Source organism: Nuphar pumila, chromosome 10 (genome assembly GCF_984573655.1).
Source record: "Nuphar pumila chromosome 10, dmNupPumi1.hap1.1, whole genome shotgun sequence".
Taxonomy (NCBI): domain Eukaryota; kingdom Viridiplantae; phylum Streptophyta; class Magnoliopsida; order Nymphaeales; family Nymphaeaceae; genus Nuphar; species Nuphar pumila.
This window is the reverse complement of record NC_143258.1, coordinates 110,207,304-110,235,246: the sequence shown is the minus strand read 5'-3', so window position 1 is coordinate 110,235,246 and position 27,943 is coordinate 110,207,304. Positions and strand designations below refer to the sequence as shown.

General features: G+C 35.7%; 1 protein-coding gene across 1 annotated transcript in view; it reads right to left on the bottom strand.

The window, feature by feature from the left end:
- Window positions 1-7,458: 7,458 nt before the first annotated feature.
- Window positions 7,459-27,943, bottom strand: part of LOC149827882 (DDT domain-containing protein DDR4-like) — a 35,232-nt gene continuing 14,747 nt past the window's right edge. The window contains exons 8-12 of the mRNA XM_090019713.1: window positions 22,270-22,362; window positions 21,997-22,120; window positions 8,917-8,959; window positions 8,590-8,778; window positions 7,459-8,506 (exon numbers count right to left, since the gene is read on the bottom strand). Coding sequence (XP_089875839.1) covers window positions 7,765-8,506; window positions 8,590-8,778; window positions 8,917-8,959; window positions 21,997-22,120; window positions 22,270-22,362 — 1,191 coding nt within the window. The 3' untranslated portion in view covers window positions 7,459-7,764. The remainder of the gene's footprint in view (window positions 8,507-8,589; window positions 8,779-8,916; window positions 8,960-21,996; window positions 22,121-22,269; window positions 22,363-27,943) is intronic.

The window sequence follows — 27,943 nt, the reverse complement described above, 5'->3', positions numbered from 1 at the left end:
GATTTTTTTTCAGTATTGCCTCATGAATTATTGACAGTAGATGTCTAGTATGGGAATGTTATGAAATGTGTTAATTCCTTGTTGTTAATCTACTGCGATCACATATATTTGTTCACATGACACTAAACACTTGTATATTTGAATTTGTATTTCCTACTCAGGCAAGGGAATAGTTTGATCCCTTTGTGGCTTATTATTTTCAAGTAATGAATAAAAGAATTCATCAGAGTGAATGCAGCGTCACTACGGGAAGAGTCATGAGACTACATTTCCAATAATTTTCTGTGTAATGATGGGTTATTTTATTATTTGTAATAACTCCATATTAGACTATGATAGTTATAAATGTCATTTAAGTTCTTGTAACCCGTCCATTTATTTGACTGAGGATTTCCTTCAATATTCTGCTTTCCGTTTCTGTTGATATATACAAAAAAAATGAGAATTTTTGAGTTAAATATTTGAGGCGTTACACTAGCTAACCGCTCGAGCCCTCTATTGTGGGTTTCTTGTCAAGGCAACCTCATCTGTTTCCCATTCTGCTGAAGCCCCTCACCAACGCCACCCACCACCCTCTATCTCTGCAGTCGAACAACCACCGAAGGTTCACCTCCCCTGCATCTCTCTCTTGCCAAAGTCACCAAATAGTTTCTTTTTTCATTTTTCTTCTTTTGCTTTATTTCTTATTTCTGAGAAATTCTTCTTTAATCTGTTATGAAGCTTCTATTTATTTGTTGGCTTGGTGTTCCATGGATTTGTTCATTGTTTCCTTTCTTTCTTTGCTTTGATTTGGTTGAGTGGCTTGATGGCAATCAGGTTGTTGTTGGGTTGAACTTTATCATGTAATGTTCCAGCTTGCTTAAGTACAGCCATTTAGGACTTCATTTGAAATAGCTACTTGTTAAGCCAACACTAAAGAATCGATGAAAAACAAGGGTTTGGGTAGGACTTTTATCCGTTCTCGTGATTCCTTCATTGACTTGAAAGTCTTTGGAAACGAGAAATGTGTTTGTAAGTAGTGTTCTTAGCGCTTTTATCGAATTTTCTCCCTTCCTATGTTTAATAAAAATTGATGTCAATACCTTCTGCCTAGATTTTTCCAGCCACAACTTGCATTCATGAAATTGAAGTTACCTTTTAATCATGTTAGAAGGTAAAGATCAGTTCTATTTGGTACCATTTCGGATTCAAGTTTTGATCATATATTCTTTAGAATCTATCTTGATTGTGTTATTCTAGTATCTAAAACTTACTTGATTCTCATTTTGTGTCAATTTTTGCATAGAGGAGCCTTTCGAAATCACCTCATTTTTTGTGCAGCCTTGTATCACTCTCCATCATCAAGAGAGCACCCCAGTCGAACTCATTGTATTGTTTTTCTTGATGTTGTATGTGCACACCAAGTATTCAAGTATTGGCCTTGTTGCGGTTTGTTGTGGATTTTGAAACTCTTGGAAAGTTTGGGTTTCACCACATTTATTTCTGAATCTACAAGGGTAGAGACCCTTTACTAAATTTTTTGAATGCATAATTAAGTTAATTGGTCACAATCTAGTGTGTTTTAGCATTAGGTTGTTTGATGTGTATAGCTTAGTATCATGTTTAGCGAATTAGGTTAAAGTGCCTAGTTCGATGATTATGTCATGATTTAATTATTTAGTGTAGTAAGCATGTAACTAGCATGATTAAATTAGTTTTAGTTTTAGTTCTGTAATACATGTTTAGAATTTTGAAAATTTGGTTTATACCTTGGGCATTGTGTCGCACTCTAAGTGTTTGGTAAAATGCCTAAGAGAGAGAAAATTCAAGATTTGGATGTAGTTTTGAATAAGTTTCAAAACTAGTTTTCAAAGGTAAATTATGTGCATTCTAAATTTAGTTTTGGAATGTTTTCATGCACATTTAGAAAACAGTTTTGATTATGTCATCAATTGCGAAATAATTACCTATACACGTGTGCGCTTGTGCATAGTTTTAGAAATTGATATGCATATCGTATTTATGCAATAGAATATGTATGTATGCATAGTTAGTTCACAAAATTTATATAGATGCGTACGCGCACAAAATTTTATGCTCATTTTCTTATTTAATTCATAAATTGTGTGATATCCATGTCTTGCAATTTGGCTTGCAGGTATGCAATAATTGTGATGCTTTGCTAAGCATCAAGTGGCTAAAATGCCATGCGCACAAAAGTGCAAAGTTGCATAAGGACAAAGAACCCTAGCACCAATGTATATTGAATGGAGTTGGGTTTACTTTGAATGAATGGGAATCAAAGTGTATTATTTTAAATGTTTACTCATAGTGTAAATGCAAATTTTTTACACACACCACTTAGTTGTGAATATCTAAGACTGTTGTAGTTTGGAAACCATGCTTGACATGGTTTTAGTGTAGCGGAGATATGAAGTGAGTGTGTTGCAAGGTCTTTTGTGATGTTTTGTTTAAATGAAAAGCATGCATAAATAAATGTTATTCTTAGTGTCTTGCAAGAACATGTTTGTGATTGATGTTATGCATAAAAATATGATTTGATGAAGGTTCTGTATAAATGCATGTTATGCTAAGTGTCATGCATAAATGTATGTTTTGGTTGATGCACTATATAAAGTATATTATGTTGCATGGCATGTATAAAGTGTGCAATGAATATGGGCATGAATTTTGAATAAGTCATGCCTAAGAGCATGGACTAATGATTTATACCTAAGAGAATGGATGACTAAGTCATGTGTAAGGGCATGATGTGATCATCGTATGAGTCATGGCACGGAATGTGGCCTAGCGCCTTAATAAAGAATAAAATGCTTGTGAGATGCAGAGTTTGCACTTACTCAATCAAATGTTTATGGGTTGCAAGAGTTCACACCCATTTAATGAAATGCTTGTGAGATGCAGAGTTTGCACACTCAATGAAATGTTTATAGGTTGTAAGAGTTTGCACCCATTTGATAAAATGCTTATGAGATGCAGAGTTCGCACTTAATGAAATATTTATGGGTTGCAAGAGTTCACACCCATTTGATGAAATGCTTGTGAGATGCAGAGTTCTCAAATGAAATATTTATGGGTTGCAAGAGTTCGCACCCATTTGATAAAATGCTTGTGAGATGCAGAGTTTGCACTCACTTAATGTAATGTTTATGAGTTGCAATAGTTCACACTCATTTGATGAAATGTTTGTGAGATGCAGAGTTCGCACTCACTTAATGAAGTGTTTATGGGTTATAGAGTTAGCACCCATCTAATAAAATGTGTGAGATTGTGTTAATCTACGGTATTTGACTTGTTCCTCTGTTATTCAATATGCATGAATGCAAATATTATAAATTGCTAAAAATATGTGATTTCATATATATGAATTAAAAAGACATGTATTGAGTTAGGAGATTAATCGGATGACTCAAGTCACGGACTTGATTGAAATGCACATGAGGTGCAGGTGTGCTTGTGACACACTGAAAAGGTTATGATAAAAAGAATATATTTCTATATATATGTATATATATAATGCACATGTGGACCTATTTCTTATATATGAATTGCATAAGTGCATATTTTTGTCACATGAATTGACTTGCCCTTCTGCATTTAATGAATATGAACTTTATATGAAGCATGTGAATGAAATATGAATGTCATGAATTGACTTATCATATGCTGGATTTGTTCATTCTTCTATCAAATAATAAAGGTGAATGTTTTAAATTTCAGATAGACTTGTATGTCTTAATTGCTTGAAAAGCATGCGGGTATAAAATACGTTGGAATGGTCGAATGGGATTTCGACCTATTTATCGTGCACAATTTTGTAAATGTATATGTTATGATTGTGAGGGACTCATGTGTACTAGTTGGTTTAAAGAGTATGTGCATGTGTTTCACGTTGGACATGGTTAGTGGGATTTGACCTATTTACTTTATTTAATTGTATGTGAATACTTTTTTTTAATGCTATGATTATGAATGAATGATTATTGAATGTCATGGTTATGAATGAATGTTTTATTGAATGATATTGTCATTAATGAATGAATAATTCAATTTCATGAAAATGAATGTTATGAGAATGGATGTTATGTGAATGTATGCGATGAAAGTGAATTTCCTTGAACCTCATTTCTAAATGATGGGAATCACACTATGGTTGTACAATTATAAACTTGATCTGTATTCTTCAAGTTCAGTTTTGGGTATCTTATGGGCGCATTATATTAATGCTCTAAAAATTTTAAACATAATTCTAGAGGACTAAGCGAAGAATGAGGTTGCACGGCACACGAGGGGCACTCTTACCTATACGATCCTTGGGAGGATCTTGTCCTTACTATTGATGTTGAAAACTTGTAAATACTATAAACTTTTATTGTTTTTGATTATTTAACACTCTTTGAATTTAGTTATCAAAGACTTGAGACATTTGATAAATTGTAATTATTTTGGAATGAGAATTACCCATGGATGTTGCATTTCTGATTACGTATGTGAATCAAAGTTTTTATCACATACGATCTTACCCTTTCTATTTTTTTCTTATAACTCACCCAAAGTTTTAAACATGTTTGAGATAAATTGTTTTCACATTTATATCCTTAAATATTGTTTATGTTAGGGCTTCCTAATTGTAATAAAATCTAATTGGGTTGGATTGTGGATAGTCTCATACTGGACCTAATGCTAAGAGTACGAGCATGTGCTTGCACTCAAGTAGTTCGTTTAGCACTTGGTATGGTTGAAACGTAGCCGTTATTCAAAACCCTTTGATTAATTACATTTGAAAAGTGCAAACTCATTAATGTATTATTCAAAAAAAAAATTGGTCTCAAATTTTCAAGATATAAAGGATTTTAAAAAGGTTAAATTTTGAGGATGTTACATATATAGTCATGTCTTAGGATGATCCTCTTAGATAGTTGGACATAGGTTCAGAGGTTGTCCCAGAAATTGATGGAGCAATCTGAAAACCTATGGCAAGTGTATTTCTTACCCCTTATCCGACAACCTTTTTCCTAAATCTCGTTGTTTTATGTGTCAAAATGGATTTTGTAAAGTTTTCAAAAGTGGATTGTCTTCTATATCATTTCTTTTTCAAATGCGTTTTGATTTTCAAAATTTGTTGGTCATCTATGCAATCTTACACGACAAGGCACTTTTTTCATCTCTTGTCAACTATGCCCGAGAGATACCCCTGCTCGTTTATAGAGTTCAAGGGTGGCCCGCACGTGAGACAATGTACTAGCTTAGTCTTCAGTACAAAGTCTTTAGACTTACACCTCTCTACTTATATGAAAAGGTATCAGAGAGAGACCCTCATGTTAAGCTATGTGCATGTCTTAAGCTACAGATTTGCACTTGAGACTTTGTCTTTGGTCTTTTTCAAAAGATTCTTTTGAAAATGAATTTGATCACATAGTCAATATTATCTCTTTAAAATCCATGTGTTTACTTCTTTGTTATCAACCAAGCTTCTCACACTCGACAACAAGAAGGGGCAATTTGTAGACAACCCACTTTTGACCCAATTGTCTTGAGTCAAAAATCATACTTTCAAAAGCCAATTTCCCCGGGTCTTCTCGGCATACTGACTTTCACCTTATTTTTTGCTTTAAAAACATCCTCTAAGTTTTTGTTTAAAATATGAAAAAAACTAGAAAATCTTAGATTTCAAACATGACAAAGATATTTCAATACTGGAATACAAAGTTGTAGCCAAAATAAGCCAATCTGTCTTCCCGAGCCTATCCAAAAAAACACAAAAGGTTGACACCCAAAACGGTGTCAGTGAGATAGCTAAGATGATTAGGTGGCACTATCATAACCAAGGGGTTTCTGGTTTGAATCTAATGATGGTTATCCCCAAGCTTAATCCAACAAAAACATGAAACAGGCTTCTCAGGCTTATACTTGACTTAGTCATGGTCAACATTAGACTCTGCTAACTCAGTCATGATAGTTGACTCTGTTCCAGCCAGCTCTCATGGTCAAGTAATTGGGTTTCTAAATTCTTGATAGGTGATCTTGCTTCACGTTCACATATGCCCAACTTTTTATGAGTTCGAATACTTTTAAGCTCCTAATAATTCTTAAAATACAGAAGCAGTATTTAATTAGCATCACTAAGGGAGTCTATAAATGCGACTAGTTAACAAATATTAAGGCTCTTTGGAAACTGGCAACTGGGATGGGAGTTAATGCATTTGGTAAAAACTTGATCAACCTGTGCCTTGTGGATGTTTGGAAACTAGCTGCAGGGATAGAGTTTTGTGCATTTGGAAAAGTGAGGTTAGTCTCCCCTTTATATTTGCACTAAAGCATGGATCTGGACCGTCCGACCTCCTAGAGATGGTAGCAGGGGCGGCTCAAGAGAAGTTGAGACCCTAGGCATATCTCATTGGAGGCCCATATTTCTCAATATTTTTTTTCATTGAAATATAAGCGTTATATTTTTTTTCCATTTGAGGTCGTAGGCTGTGGCCTCAAATCTCAAAGGGTGGTAGATGTCAATTGGCAGCTACCACTTTTTTGAATGTATAAATCACTCCCCCAAGAGAAGTTACGGCCATATTGTAATTAATTTTTAAAATATATATATTATTAAAAAATAATAAATAACTCAAGCCCATCCGGCTGACCCGGTAGCCTGCGGGCTGATCCAAACCTGGCAGACGTATATAACAAGCCGGGTAACGCGCCCGAGCCTAAATCATTGACCCAAACCCAGACTGCCATAGCTAACGGGCCCGAGCCTAAATCCTTGACCCAAACCCGGCTCATGGCAGGCCGGGTAGGCTTGGCCCCCGGCCAGTTGCCCATCCCTACTTGGGAACCCTAGGATATGTGTGTGCAGCATGCAATAACTGCTCCCCACCAAGGTAATTAGAAACTTGTCATTTACAATGGGAAATTTTGTTAATATCCAACATGAAACGGATATAATAGAAAGCAACATATGCAATGTGCACAAATGTGTGCGGCAGCACACGCACGCTGGAGCGCATGCACACACAAGTTGGCCTAAGAACGTGATCACCACACATCACAAGGCAACAGACATTAAATCAATGATCCATGACTACCATGGATTTATCAGTTCTCAAATTAGCCCCCTTACATGACAGGCAAGGCAATGACCCGGTTTTGATACTTGTCACATTCATGAAGAATGTTCACTAATTGCATAAAAGTGTTCAAAGCAAAGGGTCGAATGAGATAGATGGATGATCAGGTCACACCATAATAACCAACGGGTCTCAGGTTCAAACACCATGGGGTTACCCCAAAGCTTGCCCATCAAGAAAAAACAACCATCTACAAGCAAAACTGCTACACGTCCATACATGCATAAAAGTTTCGGCTGATTGCTTCCATCACCAAGTTCCATTGGTGGCAATAAAAGATACAGAGGTTAAAGAGGCAAAAGCTGATTAAACAGGCGAAAAATGTCAGACTATGTTTCTGCAACCAAAAATGGCATACATGGCTTTTAAGCATCAGAATATGATCATTAATTATCTATACATTTTAGCCATCACTTTTGCCCTCAGCTGAAAAACATCTGAACAGGTCACATCTATATGTTTCTCATGAAATGAATGATTTCCAAGAATCCACCTTCAAGAGCAATCATCAAAATTATTATACACCCTGGACCTGGAAGCATGATAAGACCATAAACATTGGGAATCAAAGGCCATTTTTAATACAACTTACAGAAAGGGACAGTAGTTCATCCTGCTGGCTCCTGCTTTTTCTCAGGATCTAATCACCATTTTCATCTTTCACCATGCTACTACTAGGACCATCATCAAAACCAGTCCCTGGAGCAAGCTCATTTAGGTCGAGAAACTGCCTCTTTGTTTGCCCTTCACCATCTTGGCTTGGGCTATTTGTTTTCACAAGCGGTTCATTGGACTCTTCAACTGTTGTCTCCATGTAATCAGGATGATCACTATCTTTTGTTTCCAAAACTTCCTCATCTTGCCGAGAGGCATTGCTTTCCATGGAATAATCTACACTATCACTTGCATCTGACTGCCTTTCAGAGGTATTAGGCTCGTCAGGTTTAGATGAGTCAGCTTCTGAGTCTGAAAACTCATACTGTCTGTAGTTGATGTGGTTCCGAGTGGCCCTCTTACTCCTTCGCAGACCTGACTGTATTTCATCGACCGATCTTAGTTTCATTCCCCTTCTACTCCGAGGTGGTTTTCTCGGTCTGCAGAATCGCTCCATTTCTTCACTGAGACTCAGAGAATCGTCTTCATCTTCTTCCAGCTCTTCCTCATCATCATCATCTTCTTCTTCACCAACTTCCTCATCCCATTGATACTCCTCGTCTCCCTCAGAACTGCTGAATGCCTTCTTGTGTTTCCGATTTCTAAGGTATTCATCATCATACACTGCTTCTCCCATGATATCTTCATCACTATCAAAGTCTGCCTCATTGTCTGAAACTGCTTCAACGAACTCTGAGTACTTTTGAGGCCTTTGTCTTCGGCGGTTGCTACACATTAGTTGCACATGTTTCAGAATCACAGACCAGATCTATTAAAGCACTGACTAAAGAAAAAATCACAAGAAGAATACCATCGATCAGGAGGACCAGATTTGTGTTCTCCATCAGTTTCCTCATAATCAGTTGACTTGGGTGATGATGTATCTACTGATACATGCCGAGTGACTCTGGTAGGACCATTCACTTTACCATTGGCAGAGGCCTCTGGTTTAGGAATAAATTCTCTTCTTGCAACAGGTTCAGGAGAAGGTTGTCTTTTCCTAGAAAGCAAAACTCTCGTTGTAGGTTACACTTGCACCATAGCACAACAATATCACACTATTCATAGGACGGAAAGGTAACATAAGTCAGTTTTACTTAGAAGCTATCATGATTAGTGAAGATGTATAAGAGCTTACTTTGTGATTTTTATGGCCTCATTGATTGAACGGTCAAAATCATCTGCAGACACAACCAATCATCTCAGATCATGAAACCAATGCAAATAATTGTTTGAGAAACATGATATCTTTTGATTGTATATTACTCAAACTGACCTCTTTTATGGATTCAATCACCAATATAGACTTCACCATAACATCGTATATACAAGCATAAACTAATGCACAAGCATGAACCAATGATGACAAGCATATATACTCTTCAACTATCAAGTTTTTAGTGAGCCTTAGAGAACATGCATTTCTTATTTTTTTGTTTTTCTTGAGAGGATACATACAATTCCTCATCCACGTATGATGGTACAAAATACTTTTACGTGCCAATAACCTATTTTCTTTGAGATAAAAGTGCCAAGAACATATACAGCAAGTCCAAATATAATTGGACGACCTTAGCATGGCTATAACATGTTGTATCAAGGTTTTAAGAGTGAATACTGCAATTTATGCATAAATACTAAAGATGAAGTCCTTGGTTGTCAAAGGCATAGCCTATGCAACCTAGGCACAGCCCCACCTGGGCAACCAGCTTTGGGTGGTGGGACCCTATTTTAGCACCTAAGTGCCTAAGCCTAGAACGGTTCAATTTTTTTGGGTTGACCAAAGGATCATATAAAAGGAGAAAATGGGCCCTAATTTCCCCCTTTTCCCCTTTTTGCACTCTCTCCACTCTCTCAGGTTTTTGCAAGAAGAAGAAGACCAAGGGTACTCTCTCTCTCTCTCTCTCTCTCTCTCTCTCTCTCTCTCTCTCTCTCTCTCTCTCTCTCTCTTCCTTTTTTTTCCTTTTCCTTCCCTTTCAATTTTTTCTTCTTCTTCATGTTTTTCTTTCCTCTTCCTTTTTCCTCCTTGTTAATTATATTGTATTTCAGTTATATTATATATAATGTATTTCAGCATATGATATATTATATATACTGCATTTATATATAAATATATTTGTATACAACAACAACTACTACGCCTTCATCCCAAAACAATTGGGGTCGGCGATATGAACCAAAAAAGAAAATCATTCCGGGTCTTCCACATGAATCCTTCTCCTCCAATCATTTCTATCCAATGCCATGTCCTCGGTGAGGTTCAAAGCAATGATATCATTTCCTATCATCTCCATCCAAGTCTTCCTAGGCCTACCCCGACCTCTTTTAACTAATATATTTTCCCATTTCTCCAACCTTCTAACTGGAGCATCATTAGGCCTTCGCCAAATATGTCCAAACCACCGTAAACGATTCTCTCGCATCTTATTTTCAATGGGTGCAACACCTACCTTCTTACGTATCTCCTCGTTCCGAATCTTATCTTTTATTGTATTTCCACACATCCATCTAAGCATCCGCATCTCAGCTACACTAATTTTTTGAATATGATGTCTCTTGGCAGCCCAATATTCCGTACCATATAGTAAAGCGGGTCTAATAGTCGTCCTATAAAACTTTCCCTTCAACCGCAATGGCATTCTACGATCGCACAGCACTCCAGTTGCACTTTTCCATTTCATCCACCCAACCTTTATCCTATGATTTACATCTCCATCAATTTCTCCATACTTTTGAATGATGGATCCCAAATATTTGAAACAGTCATCCAGAGATATTTCTTGCTCACCAAGCTTCACTAGACTCCCATCACTACTTTGTTGCTTACTAAACCGACATTCCATATATTGTCTTACTCTTACTCAACTTAAAACCTCTTGCTTCCAATGTCGGTCTCCATAATTCTAACTTAGCATTAACCTCAGCTCTAGACTCATCAATCAAAATAATATCATCAGCAAACAACATACACCACGGCACATTTTCTTGAATTGATCTCGTAAGCTCATCCATCACTATAGCAAATAGGAAAGGGCTTAATGCAGATCCTTGATGTAACCCAACCATTATAGGAAAATGTTTGTAATTTAATATAATTTGTTTATATATAATACCGTATCTACGTAATGTAATTTATAATATAAATAATATATTTGATTGTTTCTAAGTTATATTTCTCAGCTAATTTTGTGGTTGACTGGTTCCAATACTATGTTTGTGAGTTATATTTCTGGTTGACTGTTTCTGAGTTATGTTTGTGTCTTTGTGAGTTATATATCTATATATTTCATATATGATCTGTTTTGCTTTCTTTTTCAGAATTCACAATTCACATGCACCCACAGTCCACACACAGATGCTAATGCGCAATTGCACACATATATCTGTTTTCTGTATAAATATATATAATTATATATATTAACATATCATAAACATATATATATATATATTGCATATGTACTTCATATATAATCTATTTGAATGTTTCTGAGATAAATTTTTAGTTGACAGTTTAGTGTTTATGAGTTATGTATACATTGTATAGTTTATCTATTTGTAATTTTGTATATATTAACATATTATAACTTATAAGTGTATGTATATATATATATATATATATTGTAAAGTTTATGTATTTGTTTTTCACATATATTGTATAGTTATCTTGAACTCTCAATAGTTTAATTATGACTTATGACATTTTAGTACAACTTAGATGTGAACATAATATTGTTAAGGCTTTAATTGTGTTTAAATCAGAGTTGCGAGTCGAGGAAACGGGAGCGGAAAGCGATACGGGAAGCGAGAGGGGGAAGCGAGGCACTTCTAAAATTTTAGAAAGCGGGAAGGGCGGGACGACTTAGGAGCGAACCGGAAAGCGTCTCAGAAGTGACCTAGAAAGCGTCTCAGAAGCGAACCGGAAGCGACCTAAGAAGCGAAGAAGGAAGCGACATAGGATTTGAATGAGAAGCGAAGGGAAAGCAATTTTGGGATATGATTCTCAATTTTTATTGTTTTTTTATTTATTTTAAGTTGATTGCCAGATCGTATACATGAATTTAGTGTTCATCATTGTAAAATTGGCTGAGCATTGGAGATTCGGTATATTGTATTTGTTGTACACAAATAGAACACCAAGAAAAAATATGCAGAATATATCTAAAACTCGGCACGATAACACCAATAAAATATCACACAACTAGCTTCATATGAATATGAATACTCAACTATAGGCACCAAAAGTAAGCGAGAACTAACAATAAGTTCACATCCAAACTGAGTATATCGCATTCATACTACCACAAATATCATACATGATGATATCCAAGCCATCAATACAATGAGAAGACTTATCTCACAATGCCGATAAGAGCATCAAGCCAAATCCAGGTTACCGCCTCTAGTACCACTTCATAAGCATCACGAGAACTCAGCCAAACATGAATAACATCAACCCAAATCACATCTGTCTGACTGATGGTATACATCAAAACGACCAAAATACAATCCATCCGAGACCCAAACACTCACCGGTTGGATTAGATTAAACAAAAAACCAAATCTGGACATAAGAAACCTCAATATCCAAAAATCACCAGAAAATCGATAGAAAATCAACCACTCAACTGATTGCCAAGATTTCTTATTAGAAAATCTTCTAAAAATGAGGGCTAACAAATTCACATCTTAATCGATGGGTTGGGGTTATTGTCTACAAAGTGGCCTTTTGACGTGCAGTTGGTGCACTTTCATTGGTTGCAGATAACAGGATAAGAGCATTATGCGCAGAGCTCTTGGAAGGCATTGCCCACACATTGGCTGTTACTTGATATACTTCAAAGTTCAACCCCGTTGATGTACCAATTTCCATTGACCCCATTTGAGCGTGGAGTCACAGGTTATTGTTACTAGACTTAACGATTGATGGAAAAACATTGAAGGTCTGAACTAAAGCAACTACAATTTTTGATGCATCAGACAAGGGAAGAGGCGGGTTTTGATGGGTGTCAACTTTCATGCTCGTTTTCGTAAGAATGTCATGAGAAAAAACCGTGAATCGTCGGACGGTGGAGAGAAGGGATGGAGAGAGGAGAGAACGTACCTGAACATCCTCATCGTCGATCGGTGGAGGTCGTCGGACGTCGGTGAAAGTCGCTGGAAGTTCTGGAGGTCGATCGGTGGCCAAATCTTGAGAGAGAGAGAGGGAGGAGGAGACTCGGATAAAGCTTGAAAAAGAAACCCTAAATCCCTCTTTTGCATTTTGTTTTTCACGAGTTTTTCAAAATTTCTATTTTGCCCTTATTAAAAAAACTTTCTTTTGATTTTTTGGTAAATAAAGTTAACAAAAGGGGCAAAGTTGACCATCAAGTAAATCGTACCCCTTTAAAGGGGTACGCGCTTCCTGGTATAAATGTGTGCTTCCTTGTACGTTTCGAAAGCATCGCGTTTCGCTCTTCCAAAGCGCGTATCGGGGAAGCGCACTTCCCCTAAGGCATAAGCGCTTCCGGTAACTCTGGTTTAAATTATGTAGTTGCTTGCCTTTTATTTACATTGAGAAAGTTATCTATTGTATGGTTTGTTTATTCAATTGTTCATTTCTTCTTATTTGTCTATTGTTGTTAATTTTTTTGTATACATGATTTTATTTTTTGCTTATTATTTATTCACATTGTTAGTTGTATGGCTTGGTTACAATTGTTCATTTATTCTTAATTTTTTTAGTAGGTTATCAGTTGCATGGTTTGTTTATTCTATTGTTCATTTCTTCTTCTTTTTTGTCTATTGTTTATATTATGTCTATTGTTGTTAATTTTTTTGTATACATGATTTTGTTTTTTGTATATTGTTTAGTCACATTGTTAGTTGTATAGTTTGGTTATTCAATTGTTAATTTATTCTTAATCTTTTTTAGCAGGTTATCAGTTGCATGGTTTGTTTATTCAAATGTTTATTTTTTCTTCTTATTTGTCTATTGCTTATATTATGTCTAATGTTGGCTTGCTAATTTTTTTGTATAAATGATTTTGTTTTTTGTATATTGTTCACTCACATCGTTAGTTGTATGGTTTTTTTATTCAATTGTTTATTTATTCTTCATTTTTTTAGCAGATTATTTAATATAATTGCTTTACAGTGTTCGGCGACATGTTATGATCTATTGCATATTGTTGATTGATTTTATGTTGTATACACGTTTGATATTAATTTTAGCAGTTTGTTTACATTTTTTTTGTGTTTTTAATTTTTTTTATTTGGGGTACTGACAAGTCCACCTAGTCTTTTTAGGGGCTCACCCCCTAGGTTCCGCCTAGCACCTTTGACAACTAAGATGAACTCAACTTCCAGATAATCATTTTTCAATCCCAAACAATTCCTCAAAGCTTGTACAAGAATATAAGTTAAATAATTGAAATTGCTTTTTTTAGGGCAAATTCAACCAAAAAGAGTCAAAGGGAAAAACAGTTAACTCATATGCAATTGCAAGCAAAATGACTAGTGTATGCACAGGAAGCATGTTACATTCTACAGTAATGAACAATCACCTACTCGGTTTACTAGTCAAGGGAAATCTAAACACGCTACCATCTAATGAGAGGCATCCACGCTACCATCTAATGAGAGGCATCCACGAACCAAAAAGCACAAACAGAAACTCCAATGAGACAGAGCTGTAGCTGCGCAAATTCAGCGATGAACTTTCATGTGCGAGCACTCTAACAGTCTTGACTCCGTGAATGAATCATACATGTGGTGACCTTAAGTTATCAAGAGAGTTGAACAAGCTAACACATCTCATATTTCCACCTCTATATATATTTAAGAAGTCATGCCTATGTCAAATTGGATAAGAAATGGTGCACCCTAACATTTCAAAGATACCAAAAGGATTCAACATTTCAAAACCATAAAGCACCCAATGTGAAAAGGCTGAAATGCATATAGAAAAGGAATAAAGAGATTCAATGCAGATCCACAATGTAACTCAGGAACTTACAATCATAAACAGGATGCTATATGTATAAGTTCGTATTGTACAAAAAAAAATTGCTTTTCCATATGTTCAATTGACACAAGACAGATATCGCTGAACACTATTCAAGAAGCCACGTGAGACAAGCCCATGAATTGCTTTTTCATTGTTTTGGCTTGCAATGATCTAGATATCGTGTCACCTACAAACTCAGTTCCTTTCAATATATTCTTTCATCTTCCTGCATGTCAATCTACATACTTAAGAAATGTCTAGAAAAAACTAGAAGATGAGCTTTTCGATTCAAAACGAGCTATTAATTTGAGTTTCCTAACTCATCATGCATATATTTTGTATTTTATTCATACTATTTTATGCATGATCCAGTGAAAAATTGCATTAAAAACTCATTTTTATCGGTGTTTTAAAGAAACTACTTTAAATTAAAAATAATGGTAAAATCGCATATTTCGAGTTCTTCCCTGCGTTTTTCAGTGTTTTGTTTAGTTTAGAACTCTTTTAGTTATTAGTCTTATTAGTTTAGAAGTGCTTAACTAGTATTTTATTTTATTTATGAGTATATTTTTGAGAAATATGTTTTTCTAGAGGAGCCTATTTGAAATACTTGAAAATTTAATGGAGTGTCTAGAAAATCATGTTTTGACCTAACTAACTTATATAAAAACCTTATTTCCAGCCATAGAACACGTTTTGCCTCTTGAGAAAATGCAAGCCTCTTCTTCCTCTTCTCTTTTCTTCTCTTCTTCCTCCTCGTTTTCAATCGGTTCTCCTTCGTTCTCTTCATTTGTCCCCCGGTTTCGTCTTGCTTCTAACATTTTTCTGGCGTTGATTCTTCTTACCCCCTCTCGACGGAGGCAAGTGAAGCTCGAAGGTAAGACCACTTTCTTTTTTTCAACCCCTCCATAGGAAACGAATCGGAAGGTACATTTTTTCTCCCCCATCTCTCCGTAGTTTCATAGTTTTAGTTTCTGCCTATGTACATCATATCATTGCACGTAGTTCATCATATCATTGCATATTTATTGCATATAAATTAGATTAGTTTCAGTTTTATTATATAAAAATCTAAAGAGAAAAAAAATATGAAATAGTTTAGTTTAGTTGTTTTTCTTGATTTGTGTGTTGAGTTAGATAGTCGTATTATTATATATAGTTAGTTCTTAAATTTAATTCACGTCAAATGTTGTCTTTTATCAGAATTAGTTAGTTACTTTCATTAGACATAAATTAGTTTAATTAAAATTCAGATTAGATTTAATCGTGTTAGCCAATTAGGGTTTTATAATTTTTTTTGTTAGTTTGTGATTTTTGATGCTTAGATCTAATCTTTCCTATTTATTTTCATTAATAAGTTAGTTTATTTATTAATCAAATCATGCATTTGCTGCTTTTAGCATGTTAGATTAGTTTTGTTTTGTTTTAATTAATGTTAAATAGTATTTCATTACATTAAAAATCAGTAGATAGAATAATCGTTATTTAGTTTTTTTATTTATTCAGCTAAATAGATTAAATTTATTTATTGTTTCCATCAGTTAATTAAGTTTATTTCCAATCTCAAATGTTTTATTTCTTGTATTTAGATTAGGATTTAGTTGCTAAATTATTAAGTATCATTTTTAGATAGATTTAATTTTTAGCTGATTTAGATAATAATAGTTAATCCTTTTTTAATTTGTGGTTTTTAAATTTCACGTTAATCTATGTTTTCCTTTCTAGCAATCAGTTTATTGTTATTCTTACTTTAACGCCATTAGATTAGTTTAATTAGAGTAATCAGCTTAGATTAATTTAAGTCTAACCGACTCTTGTTTTTCAGTTTTCATTCGAGTAAGTTAGTTATTAATTAATTAGATTACATAGTTAGTTTCGTTTTATTTTTTTATTTTGTTTCAGATTTGGCGTTCGTACACCATGTTTTATTCTGTCATTCGTTTGATTGTTAGTTATTAATCTTGTATTTAGTTTAATAGTTAGTTTTAGTTGATTCTTGTAATTCGGTTAGCATTTGTTTTTCTTGATTGTTATTTAGTTAGTTTTGCTATTTTGTCATTTAGTTCTTTAGTTTGTTACAAGTTAGTTCATATTTATTAGATGTAGTTAGTTTGTTGTTAGTAGTTAGATTCTTGTTTTTGTGTTTTTTCTTTGAATTAACATTGAATTTTTGTCTAGTTCTTTTGTGTTTATTTGTGTTTTCGTTTTGCAGGGAAGCAGTTGGACATGCAATGAGCCCTCAAGAGTATTCCCTAAAGAGCCCTTTGAGGTCCCCAGAGGGTCCCTTCAAAAGGCCCTTCAAGCCCTTCGAAAAGCCCCTCAAGGGTTCCCAAAAATCTAAATAGACAAGAAAGAGCAAAAATCAAAGACATCAAAGGGGCTAGAAGCTCAAGCATTGAAGACCTTTTTTCTTTTATTTTTAGCTTAGGATTTATTCATTTTGGGTTTGTAATAAGGCCACTTTATTATTTTTATTTGTTTAAGCCCTCCACGGAGGGTTGTACTCTTAATTAATTAATTAATTCTTTTATTTTTCAAAGCAATAAAGAGTAAATTAGTTTTCTGTGGAATACAAAGTGTTTCTCCCGTTCCTTGAAATCAATCCTGACTCCACCACTCATGCGAGCTGGTTTTTATTATTTGGTGTCGAGCTTTCACATTGTTTTTATTGAAAATATATCTTTTAAAAAATCATTTCATAAAACTTACACCACTAACAAATTGTTCAAAATAACAGGGGTCCAGAATTGCAGTTTGATGCAGTTTTTAAACCGTGAAGTTGTGAAACACACAAGGCATTGCACTTATTTCATGAAAAGTGTGAATCCACAAGTACACCATTATATTTGCTTGAGTAGGTTTCATGAAGGGTACGACATACATGAAAACCAAGTCAAAAGACATGTAAGACCATCTAATAAAACCTACTAACATAGTGAATAAGTCATGTTAAACACATCTGTGTGGTTAGATCAAACATTTGGTGGCTACGCATGCAAACAAAATTGTGTACCACCATATGGTATCGTGGCTCAAACCACCAATATATATATATATATATATATAATGGGAAATCTAAGGAATAAGGAAAAATAATTAATAGTATAAAAATATAGAAATGGTGACATTTCCATGATATTTACCCTTCAAATTATTCATCCATCATATTGCAATACTATCATGATATTTTCAAAATATCAAATAATATCCAATGTTACATTAACAATGATACGAGTGTTGGTGTTGGACATGGGTGTCAAACACATTGAGCTTTGAAAAAGTAGATACACAAACAATGCCCTACATATATTGAAACTTTATATATATATATATATATATATATATATATATATATATATATACACTGCAGTTGATTCTAAGTACAATTGACCTAGCATTTTATATTTATTCTTTTTTATTGGTAAATCTTATCCTATGGATGTGTTCTACATTGCTTGTTTATTGGGGTTTGCCTTTTGCATTGTTGGATGCTGATCTGTAAGCAGATTTTTCCGTCATTTAAAAAATCAATGGCTATAAATGTACCAATTTTCATGATTTAAGATTTTTTTTTAGAAAACACGATCCAAGGGTTGATCTTTAGCAAATTAACCATAGTGAACACATCTACAACATCAAAATGACTTGCACCTATGAGATCCCGGACTGATTGTACTAGCAAATATAAATACATACATATATGTATGTATGCATAGACAAGGAGCAAAAAGAGAGGATAAAGGTGTGACAAAAGAGAGATGAAGATAAGAGATAAAAGAAGAAGGTCGTCAATTCTCAACTAAAGGATCCAGCAACCCCCTTGTCATGACATGAAGTGAAGCATGGGGGAGAGAGAGAGAGAGAAGAAAAAAAACTTGCAAGATTAAAAAAATGAGAAAATAGGTAAATTTTAAATTTCTTGAAGTTAAAATGAACAATTAAGCCACTCTTATAAAATCAAAACTCAAATGGCTATTCGGTACTAAAAGTCATCATTGTTCGCTATATAATCAATACTCAGAAGTGTCTATACACAATGCATGAAGTATCCAACACATGAAACAGCACATTTATCATGTCTAACAGTGTCAAGCACTTGAAAGTTTGAAAATAGTTGATTCTAAACCATGTCAGGAAATTAAAGTGTAGATGTCCAACACAGCTGGATACAAATAGCTAGACCTCTAGGAGTGTCCAAGTAACATAAAGCAATGTTATTAGTATTGTATCGTATTGTACAATACGATACGTTTTATCGGTGTATTGGTGGGTGAACCGATACAACATACCCCATATATCGTATTTATTATATGTTGTTGTTGATCTTGGTTTTTTCCTTTTTCGTCTTAAATCACTTATGTTTGTATTCTTAAATCATAAAATCATGCGCTAAAGATCGATAGATGGTAGAAGTTGTAGCTCAAACCATCCAGCATAGAAATATTGCAAACGATGGATTTAAGGACACCTTTGAGAGGAATAGTAAAGTGTAACTTTTGTAGTTTTGTAATGCATGGTGGCAATTTAAATGTCATATCATAAGGCATAGCAACTCCATTGTATGATTATGCATTCATTATATATCCTCTTATGTTCGTGTCAAACTTCTTACAAGTCTCACAGAAGATGATAAAAAAAGGCACAAGTACATGCAACATTTGTTGGAGAAAAATTTCCTGATTCCAAAGATGAAGATGAACCATCAATATCTCAAGCTAGTGGACATTGCAAATAACAAAGAAAATCATCGAGCTAATATATATATATATATGTGTGTGTGTGTGTGTGTGAATATCTCAAGCTAATATATATGTGTGTGTGTGTGTGTTTGTTTTATTTTTAGTTTACAACCTTGTATGGCCTTTCTTGGTCCTATCATTGTGTTATGTAAAATTGTAAACCTTTTGACTTTGGTATGTAGTAATATTTTATGTTAAGTTTTAATTAATTGCATGATAATTAAATTTAGCAATTGTTGGACCAATGTTGTCTGATACGATATCGCATGATACATATCGTATCGATGCAAGATATTGATATGATACACACTTGTATCTCGATCGGGTGTATATCGTAGGTGTATCGCATGTATCTTATGATACAATGTCGTATCGTATCGTATGATATAGCCCGTATCGTACGATACGGTGCCTACCGACTTAAAAATGGGCAAAGTCATACTTTTATGTTTTTAGGTTTTAAAGAGCTTTTGAGAGCTGAAACCCTCATTCGTATAGAACATACTAGAGAGCTTCTCACGCACCCTAGGAGTCGTGAAACCGTTTTCAGGGCCAAATTTTGCACCGGGGAAAGGGCTTTCATGATTTCGTCAAGTAAGAGTGCATTTTCATTGTTTTTTCACCCAAAGAAGTGGGTTAAGGTTTAAAAAAATGCATGTCCACCATTTTTTCACTCAAGAAAATGGGTTAAGGTAAAAAAACTTTATTATGAGTAAAATTACAAAGCTACTCTCCAAAAACATTTGCCTCGGGTACACTGCCCCCCTTTAACCCCCCGCCAACTTACCATGAAATTGGATCCGCAAAAATTAAAGATATATATCAAGGTACAAATCGGGCTCCACACTCCGCCAACAAAGATGGTATCAGATGATTCGGCATGGCAATGGGACGCTCAAATAATGAGTGAAAACCGATTGAAAATCGAGTGCAACTATTGTCATAATATTTTTTATGTAATATGAAAGTATGAGTCGGTTTTGGGATGAAGGCGTAGTTGTTGTTTGGTGTGTTTGTATGAAAGTATGAATCGTGTGCCATGTTCTTAATTGCAAGATATTTAATATTTTGCGTTGTTCTTGTGAGATAGTTGATGTTCGATGATGTCTTATGCAACTCATAGAGACATAAATGCTTCATATGTGATTGTATGGTTTCATTTTGTGCATTTAATCATTGTTTCATGTGTTATGATTTTTTAGAATTTTTGCTCTTTTTCTTATTTTTTTAAAAAAATTTATTTTGTTCAAAATTTATGATTTTTTACAATACGATATGTATCTTATTTTGGGTTCAACCGATACAAGTTACGATACAATATTCACAACCTTGGGCAAACATGATGACCTGACGTGACAGTTTTGTGAGATTGTCAACGATTTCAGGTATCATAATGTTCTAAGATGCACATCATATCATGCATTGATTAATGGAGGTTTGCATCGCATAGCAACACATTGTTCGAGAACTTGGTGCTTCAGTGCGAGCATATGTGTGAGCTCCAAACGATGGAGCGTGATATATAGAATGAAAGAAGTAAGATTAGAAGAATTGACACATATGTAGGGCCTTCATGCACTGACACAATGCAATGCAAATAATGATTCAGAAGAAGAGCACCAGGAGACACAAGCCCCTGCCAGGATGCCATTTCTGATTATGAACAAGAATTGTTTGATAATGAAGACAATTGATGAGTCTTGTTGGTAGTGAATTATGTAGTTGTAGTGAACTTTCGAGTCTTTTCACTTTTTTAGTCATGTAGTCGACTATGTAGTTGTAGTGAACTTTTATGTTATTGACTTTATCTAAAGAATTACAAAACTTTATTTTATGTTAATGACATGTCAATAGTCTCTTTATTTTTATTTGATTACTTGTTTTTAATTCTTGTACTCATTCTTAAATTTATTTATTTTCTTGTACTTTAAGTTTTACATTTTTTCTTAATCCCCCCCCCCCTCTCCCGCCGACGCCTCCCCTTCTCCTCTAAGCCGTCTCCAACCCAGCCCATCTCCTCTAGCACGGCGACTGCGGGTGCGACACTTGGACACAGCTTCCTTTGTGTTAGGTGAAGTCCACCACACCGAGGTCCATTTCTATCCAAAAGTAGATTCAGATAACCCTAATCAAGTCCATTTTTATCTATATTATATATATACATACATAAATGCACACTAGTGTTAACTTAAAACTGTAAATATATATATATATATATATACACACACCCTCCCCGCACCCCCGCACCCAAGTTTTTTTAAAGTGACGCATCTACGCATCCGCACCCGTACCTGGGTCCACACCCGCACCTATGTGACATAGACTAAAAGAGAAAACTAACTACTCAGTGTGCCATTTACTATCAACATTGTCCTGGTGCCTAAAATCATTGGTCATTGTAAAGCACATACATGAACACAGAGGATTGCAGTCATTCTTAATGAAGATACAATAAAGATGAAAAAGCATTGAAATACAAGATAAAACTCCTCACCAAAAGTATAAGTGACGGGCTTTCGGTCACGCAGAGAGCGCCCTGTAGCAAGCCCATCAGCACTAATGTAGCTATCTAGAAGTACAGCTTGTCTTTGTTGTTTCTTGAGTGATCTCTCCTTCCTCTGAAATAAAGTCTCAAGATATTAAACTTCTCCAGAAAATTTCCAGTGACTTGCTCCAGCAAGACAATGAATGAATAATCTTAAGTGGCACAAAATTTGAAAAGAGCTAAATATAATCACAGAATGTTTTAAAAGAATCAAGTAAATACCTTATGAATCTTCTCAATCTCTGGAAGAATGTCAATCTGCAGCCTCTTTCCTAATGCAGCCTCTGTCCTATTTTTGCTCAACGAAAGCTTTTCCTATGGAGAAAGCACAACAATTAATGTCAAAGGATGTCCCAGGAATAAATTGTGAAACGTTAGATGTTTGTAGCTTTAATCAAGAATTTTAAAATCATGATGCACACACATGCATGGCAGCAGCTTATCATGGTGAATCCCCCAGTGATAGACCTGCCTAGGGACGCAATAACCAGTCCCAATCAGTTCTAATGTTATTGCTACTCTCATCATATGGACCTAAGTACCTAACCATATGCATACCTCTGTCTGAACATGCCACTCAAAATTTAGTTCTATTCAGGCATACACAGACACTACATACCAGTCACTTAGCATGGCAAGCAAGAAAGGGAAGATCACTGGATGGGGAAGTCCTTTCATGCAATGATTTTCACCGAACCAACACTAGCCCCCATCCCCTACTATTGTCAAAATATTTATGACTGGTTTGGAGGACATGGGTCCCCCTTTCCAAGTGCAGAATCCAACAATTGAGTTTCATCTAGTGAATCAATCCAAGATCAAGAGGTTCAATGAACGCCATATTTCATTCCACTATGTGAGCTCACAAGTGCTTTTAAACCTCCACCATCATCTCAAGCAGCAGTAAATCGCTTTCTTTCAAAAGATGCATGGCCAAGCTATTGGTAGTCTATCAACAGGCACCCTTCTTGGCGGTCTTAACCCTCTTTAAAGGGGATGGTGCTCAGGCATTGATACAACTCCAAGGGAACATAGCACATGTTTATTGGTTACCAGAGGCCAGTAAGCATGGTACTCACAACAAAAGATATGCATTAGGCTGTTTGTGTGCTTATTCAACCATTCACAAGCAGCCCTTGCATAGAGGAGGTATGAGGTAATTGATGTAACGGTTAGATCAAGAATTATGGAAGACTGAACAGATAACATTGGAGTTGGTAGGACCATAAGAAAAAGGTGACAGAAAATACTTGTGGTCATGGCAATGAAAATTGTGGTACACCAGGTAAAGGGCTTTTCAAGAAGATATATGCAGTGTAGATTGCAATAATATCATAACTAGTGCATGGATTGTCACCTAAAGCTAACTTTGCCTTGAGTTGATTAATTGATCATATATTCCTCTTGCCTATATATCCACTTGCCTTTTTAGCTCATGATAGGTAAAGCAATAGATTAGTCTCATGTCTTTACATGGTTACATTATGCTTTTCACTTTTGTAGATGGGAAAGAACCTGGACGTCAGACAGTGCTATTTTTATTTTAATCATACACATTGCATAACATAATTGAAACTGTTGAGAAGGCATCGGATCTTATTGTCTAGCTAACTGAACATAAATGATCAAGTACTTGGAAATGTATTTGTGTGGACATGCATGTATGTTTTTTGATTGTTATGAATGCTCTTTTTAAGGAGTAATTGCATAATCTCATTCTCATGATGAGATTCAGAAAGAATTACTATGCGTAATTTTATTGTCATAGTTAGACTATCATGAGAGCGTCTACTATGCTTCAAAATAAACTTAATGAAATATTTAATATTTTATGTGTATCTTTAAAAAAAATCATACAAATCTTAGAGTTAGAAACTTGTGATCGGTTTGCTATTTAGTTGTCAAAAAATTTGCTATTTGATTTGGAAAGCTTCTCTGGTATTCAAAACAAATTACACGAGCAGAAGTGGATGTTAAGTTGGTTTTTGAGTAAGACTAATGGCTATTGATTGTATGGCGGAGGATTTGGCATGAAACAATAAATCATAATTTGTTAATTGGTACCAGGTTATCTGTCAGCAGCAAGGGTATGGTTGCTTTAGTTGGAATAAATAATCGTTGGTGAGTAGTAGGATTTCTGGTTATTGGATTGCAATTTTCAAAGCTAGCAGTTTGAAAGCAGGGTTGATTGATTCTTTTCAACTAGTACTTGTTTGGGTTTTGGGTTCCACTGTAATAGGAACTCATGTATGTGTAGTCCTTGGAAGAAACCTTTGATTTATTTAGTTAACATTGAACAGATCTTGACCCACAAAGTGCAGCCTGTAGGACTACTTTTCTTTTGAAAGCTTGCTGGATGAGAAGAGTTGTTCACTGGAGGGGAGGTTGGTTAGTATATACGACCATCTAGAGGGTTCTAGGACTGTGAATTCCAAAATTCTTCTTTCTAAGTTGTGTCATGTTCATAATGGAGATGTTGGGCTTCAAGGAGTTCTATGGAAAGAAGGTTCTCTAAAAAATGAAGCAAATCTGCACCACTGTTCATGCTTGAGGGGAATTCAACCTGTGGAATCAAATGATGTCTTCTTGTTTCACTCATGGGATGTCTCTAACAAGTTTCTGTCTGAAGGCTCTTTCAGCATGTGGTTCTTCCTATGCTTATTTTTTGTTCACCAAAGCGCTTTTCACCATGAGGGATTGCCAATCAAGGCGCTTGAAGGCATCATCTTAATTCCTTAGGAGATCTATCTGTTTCCCTCATATCAAACTTGGAGAAGGCCACTAGCTTGTTATGTTACTAATATACATACTGTTCCCACCCCCACAATTTCTTTCCTTGGAATAAATGAGATTCCAACTATTTTGGAAGAATATGTGCTTCTCTCATCATCGATTTTGTAATGATTGGCAAATTTGCTAATGGAGTTCTCAAACCCTTAAGAGTCCTTAGCCTCTGTTGCTCATGTTCCTCAACATTGTGGCAGATCCTAGAAAAAGGCTCTGTTCATTGGCTTCATAAATCATGTGAAACGCTTAGAGTATACCTCTTTAAAATGCATCCAATCAGTGGCTGATTTTCCTTTGGTTTGAGAAAGTAAACATGGAGATGGTGAGTGCAACAATTATTCACTACAAGTTACAATTAATGTTCACAAATGCCATCACTATCAACAAGCTTTACCCCAACAACATAAGGCTGGCCATATGAGTCATGTTTCTACATTCCATCCTATTGAAAACTAAAACCTATGACCCCCAACGCATTTCATGTCCCTCTTCGTGGTCTCCTTCAAGTCCTCACCGGTATCTCATTTGTCCTAATTCCTTCCACTCATAATGAAATTGTTCTCGCCGATGCTGCTAACCGTTCTTGCAAAATTTCCTGTACCTACATTAATGCTGGTACTTCCAGGTGCCGGAATGGGTACTACTCTAAGTCACAGGTGAAAAAGTGTGTTTGGGTCTGGATCTCATACCAGACCCGAGTCCATCTATGTACAGTCTTCTGTGTATAACCTTTGTATACCTTTATTTTACTTCGGGTCTGGATATTATACCAGACTCGGACCCAATGTACACTCAAACATATTAATATGCACTTTAGGTCACGATTCCTGATATACAGAAATCGTGACAGCCGCAGACCTCTTTTTCTTCCTCTATCCCCTTTCTCCTTTCTCTACAGGTTCCTGAGCAGATTCTCACATGGTATCAGAGCAAAGATCCGTCTAGGGTTGAAGAAGCTTCCGAAAGGTGCGATCGACCGATAAGAGATTTGAGGTCTCCACTTTCTCCTGTCGTTCTTCTCTTTCTCAGTTTCTTTTATTTCTCTCTACCTCCCATTTCTCCATCTTCTTTCTACTTCCTCTCTGGTGATTTTATACCCACGTGAGTCTGGTATTCACGTGAATCATCATTCACGGACTGTGCATCTCCATCTTAGTTCTACTTCCTCTCTGGTGATTTTATACCCACGTGAGTCTGGTATTCACGTGAATCATCATTCACGGACATCCTGTGCATCTCAAAAAAAGGGGAAAAGAAATTATGTTTCACGTGAATCGCTGAAATCGATTCACCATTCACGTGAAACCTAGATTCTTCCCGACCTGTTTCACGTGGTATTTCCAGATCTTGCGCATCAGTTTTTTTCTTTTCTGCCCAATCCCTTTTGCTACCTACTGTGCTTATTCAGATCTGAGCCAATCCCTTTTGCTACCTACTGTGTGTATTCAGATCTGACAGTAAAGTTGCGTCAGATCTGAGATACTAATTACTAAGTGCTCTTTGTTGTGTGAGATCGTTTTTTTAAATCTGATTCTCTCCTTTCCTTTTCAAGTGTCTCCTCTTCTAGTTCTCTAGTTGTCACAGCTGAGAAGTCTTTTAGATTAGTACTCTGATTCAACCTTTTTTTTTACTTATATTTCGTCGATTTCAATCTTAAAAGTGCAAGGGAAATCTTAGGTCTGATTCCCCCTTAAATCTGACAGCCTCCGATTGTCAGTCTTAAGGATTACTCAGCCAAAAAAAATCAGTAAACTTCTTTGGCTGAAGACTAAGCACTTTGTGATCACTCTTGTTAAATTTACCTTTTTCCATGGATTCTTATTCTTCTCAATCGAGTCTTTCTTCGAGCTTTCTCAATCAACTCATTTCTGAAAAGTTAAACACCTCAAACTTCTTGATTTGGAAGAGACAAATCATTCCTTTTATAAGGAGCCAAGGTCTCTTAGGTCACCTAGATGGAACCACTCCAGTTCCGCTAGAATTCGTTACGAGAAGAGAAAGATGATAAAGGGGCGAGCTCAATTGTGTATGTGTGGTTGCATACATCACTTCTACCCTGTCTCAAGAGGTTCTTGTTGCAATTCCTGACAATTGTACAGCTCTACAACTTTGGGAGAAATTGGTTCAGACATATTCACAAGTTTCACAGGCGAAAATGGTTTTTCTCAAGAGAGAATTTCAGATGCTAAAAAAGGATTCCATGACCATCATAGAATATCTCAACAAGATGAAGACTATTACAGACCAACTTACAGTTATAGGATGTGTCGTGAGTGACAGTGACATGGTGCAACAAACTCTGAGTGGATTGGGACACGACTATAATATGAGCATCACTTCACTATTGTGCCTGCCTACTCTTCCTACTTTTGATGAGTTGCAAGCTAAATTGATACAGTATGAAATGACCTTGAAGGGATTTTCTGAATAAACACATGCTCATTCAAATTCCCAAGAAGTTCTTGTCACAGGAGTGACTTATGGTCGAGGGCGAGGAGGACAAGGGCGAAATGGACACGGAGGTCGTGGATTGCTTCCCACTCCAAATATCTCTCAGAACCAAGGTCCATCCCCACTTGCTTTCTTTGTAACAAAAGGGGATATATCAAGGCAAATTGTTGGCACAACCCCGAAAACAAAAGAAAGGCTCTACAGACATAACAAAAAAGGAAGTCCACTAATATCAGAGACAATGGAGAGATTAGAGATCTGTTAATATCTGTCCTGTCAGAATTGAAATTAAAGCAGAATTATCAAAGCACATGGTTCGTTGACTCAGGGGCAGCAACTCACGTGACTGGTGATGTAGGTAAACTTTCTAAACTTATCCCTTATTTTGGCAAGAGTAAAATTGTCACTGGAAATGGATCCTCCCATTCTGTTTCTCATGTTGGAAAATATGTCATTCCCATGTCACATTCTACTCTTGAACTTACTGATGTCCTTCATGCTCCAAATATCAAGAAAAATATTGTCTTTGTTTCTAAGCTTGTTGATGACAATTATGCTTCAGTCGAATTCACTCCCTTCTCTGTGCAGGTCAAGGACCTTCGCACGAGGGAAACATTCGCTGAAGGAAAGAGACGAGGCAATATGTATGTCTTTGAAG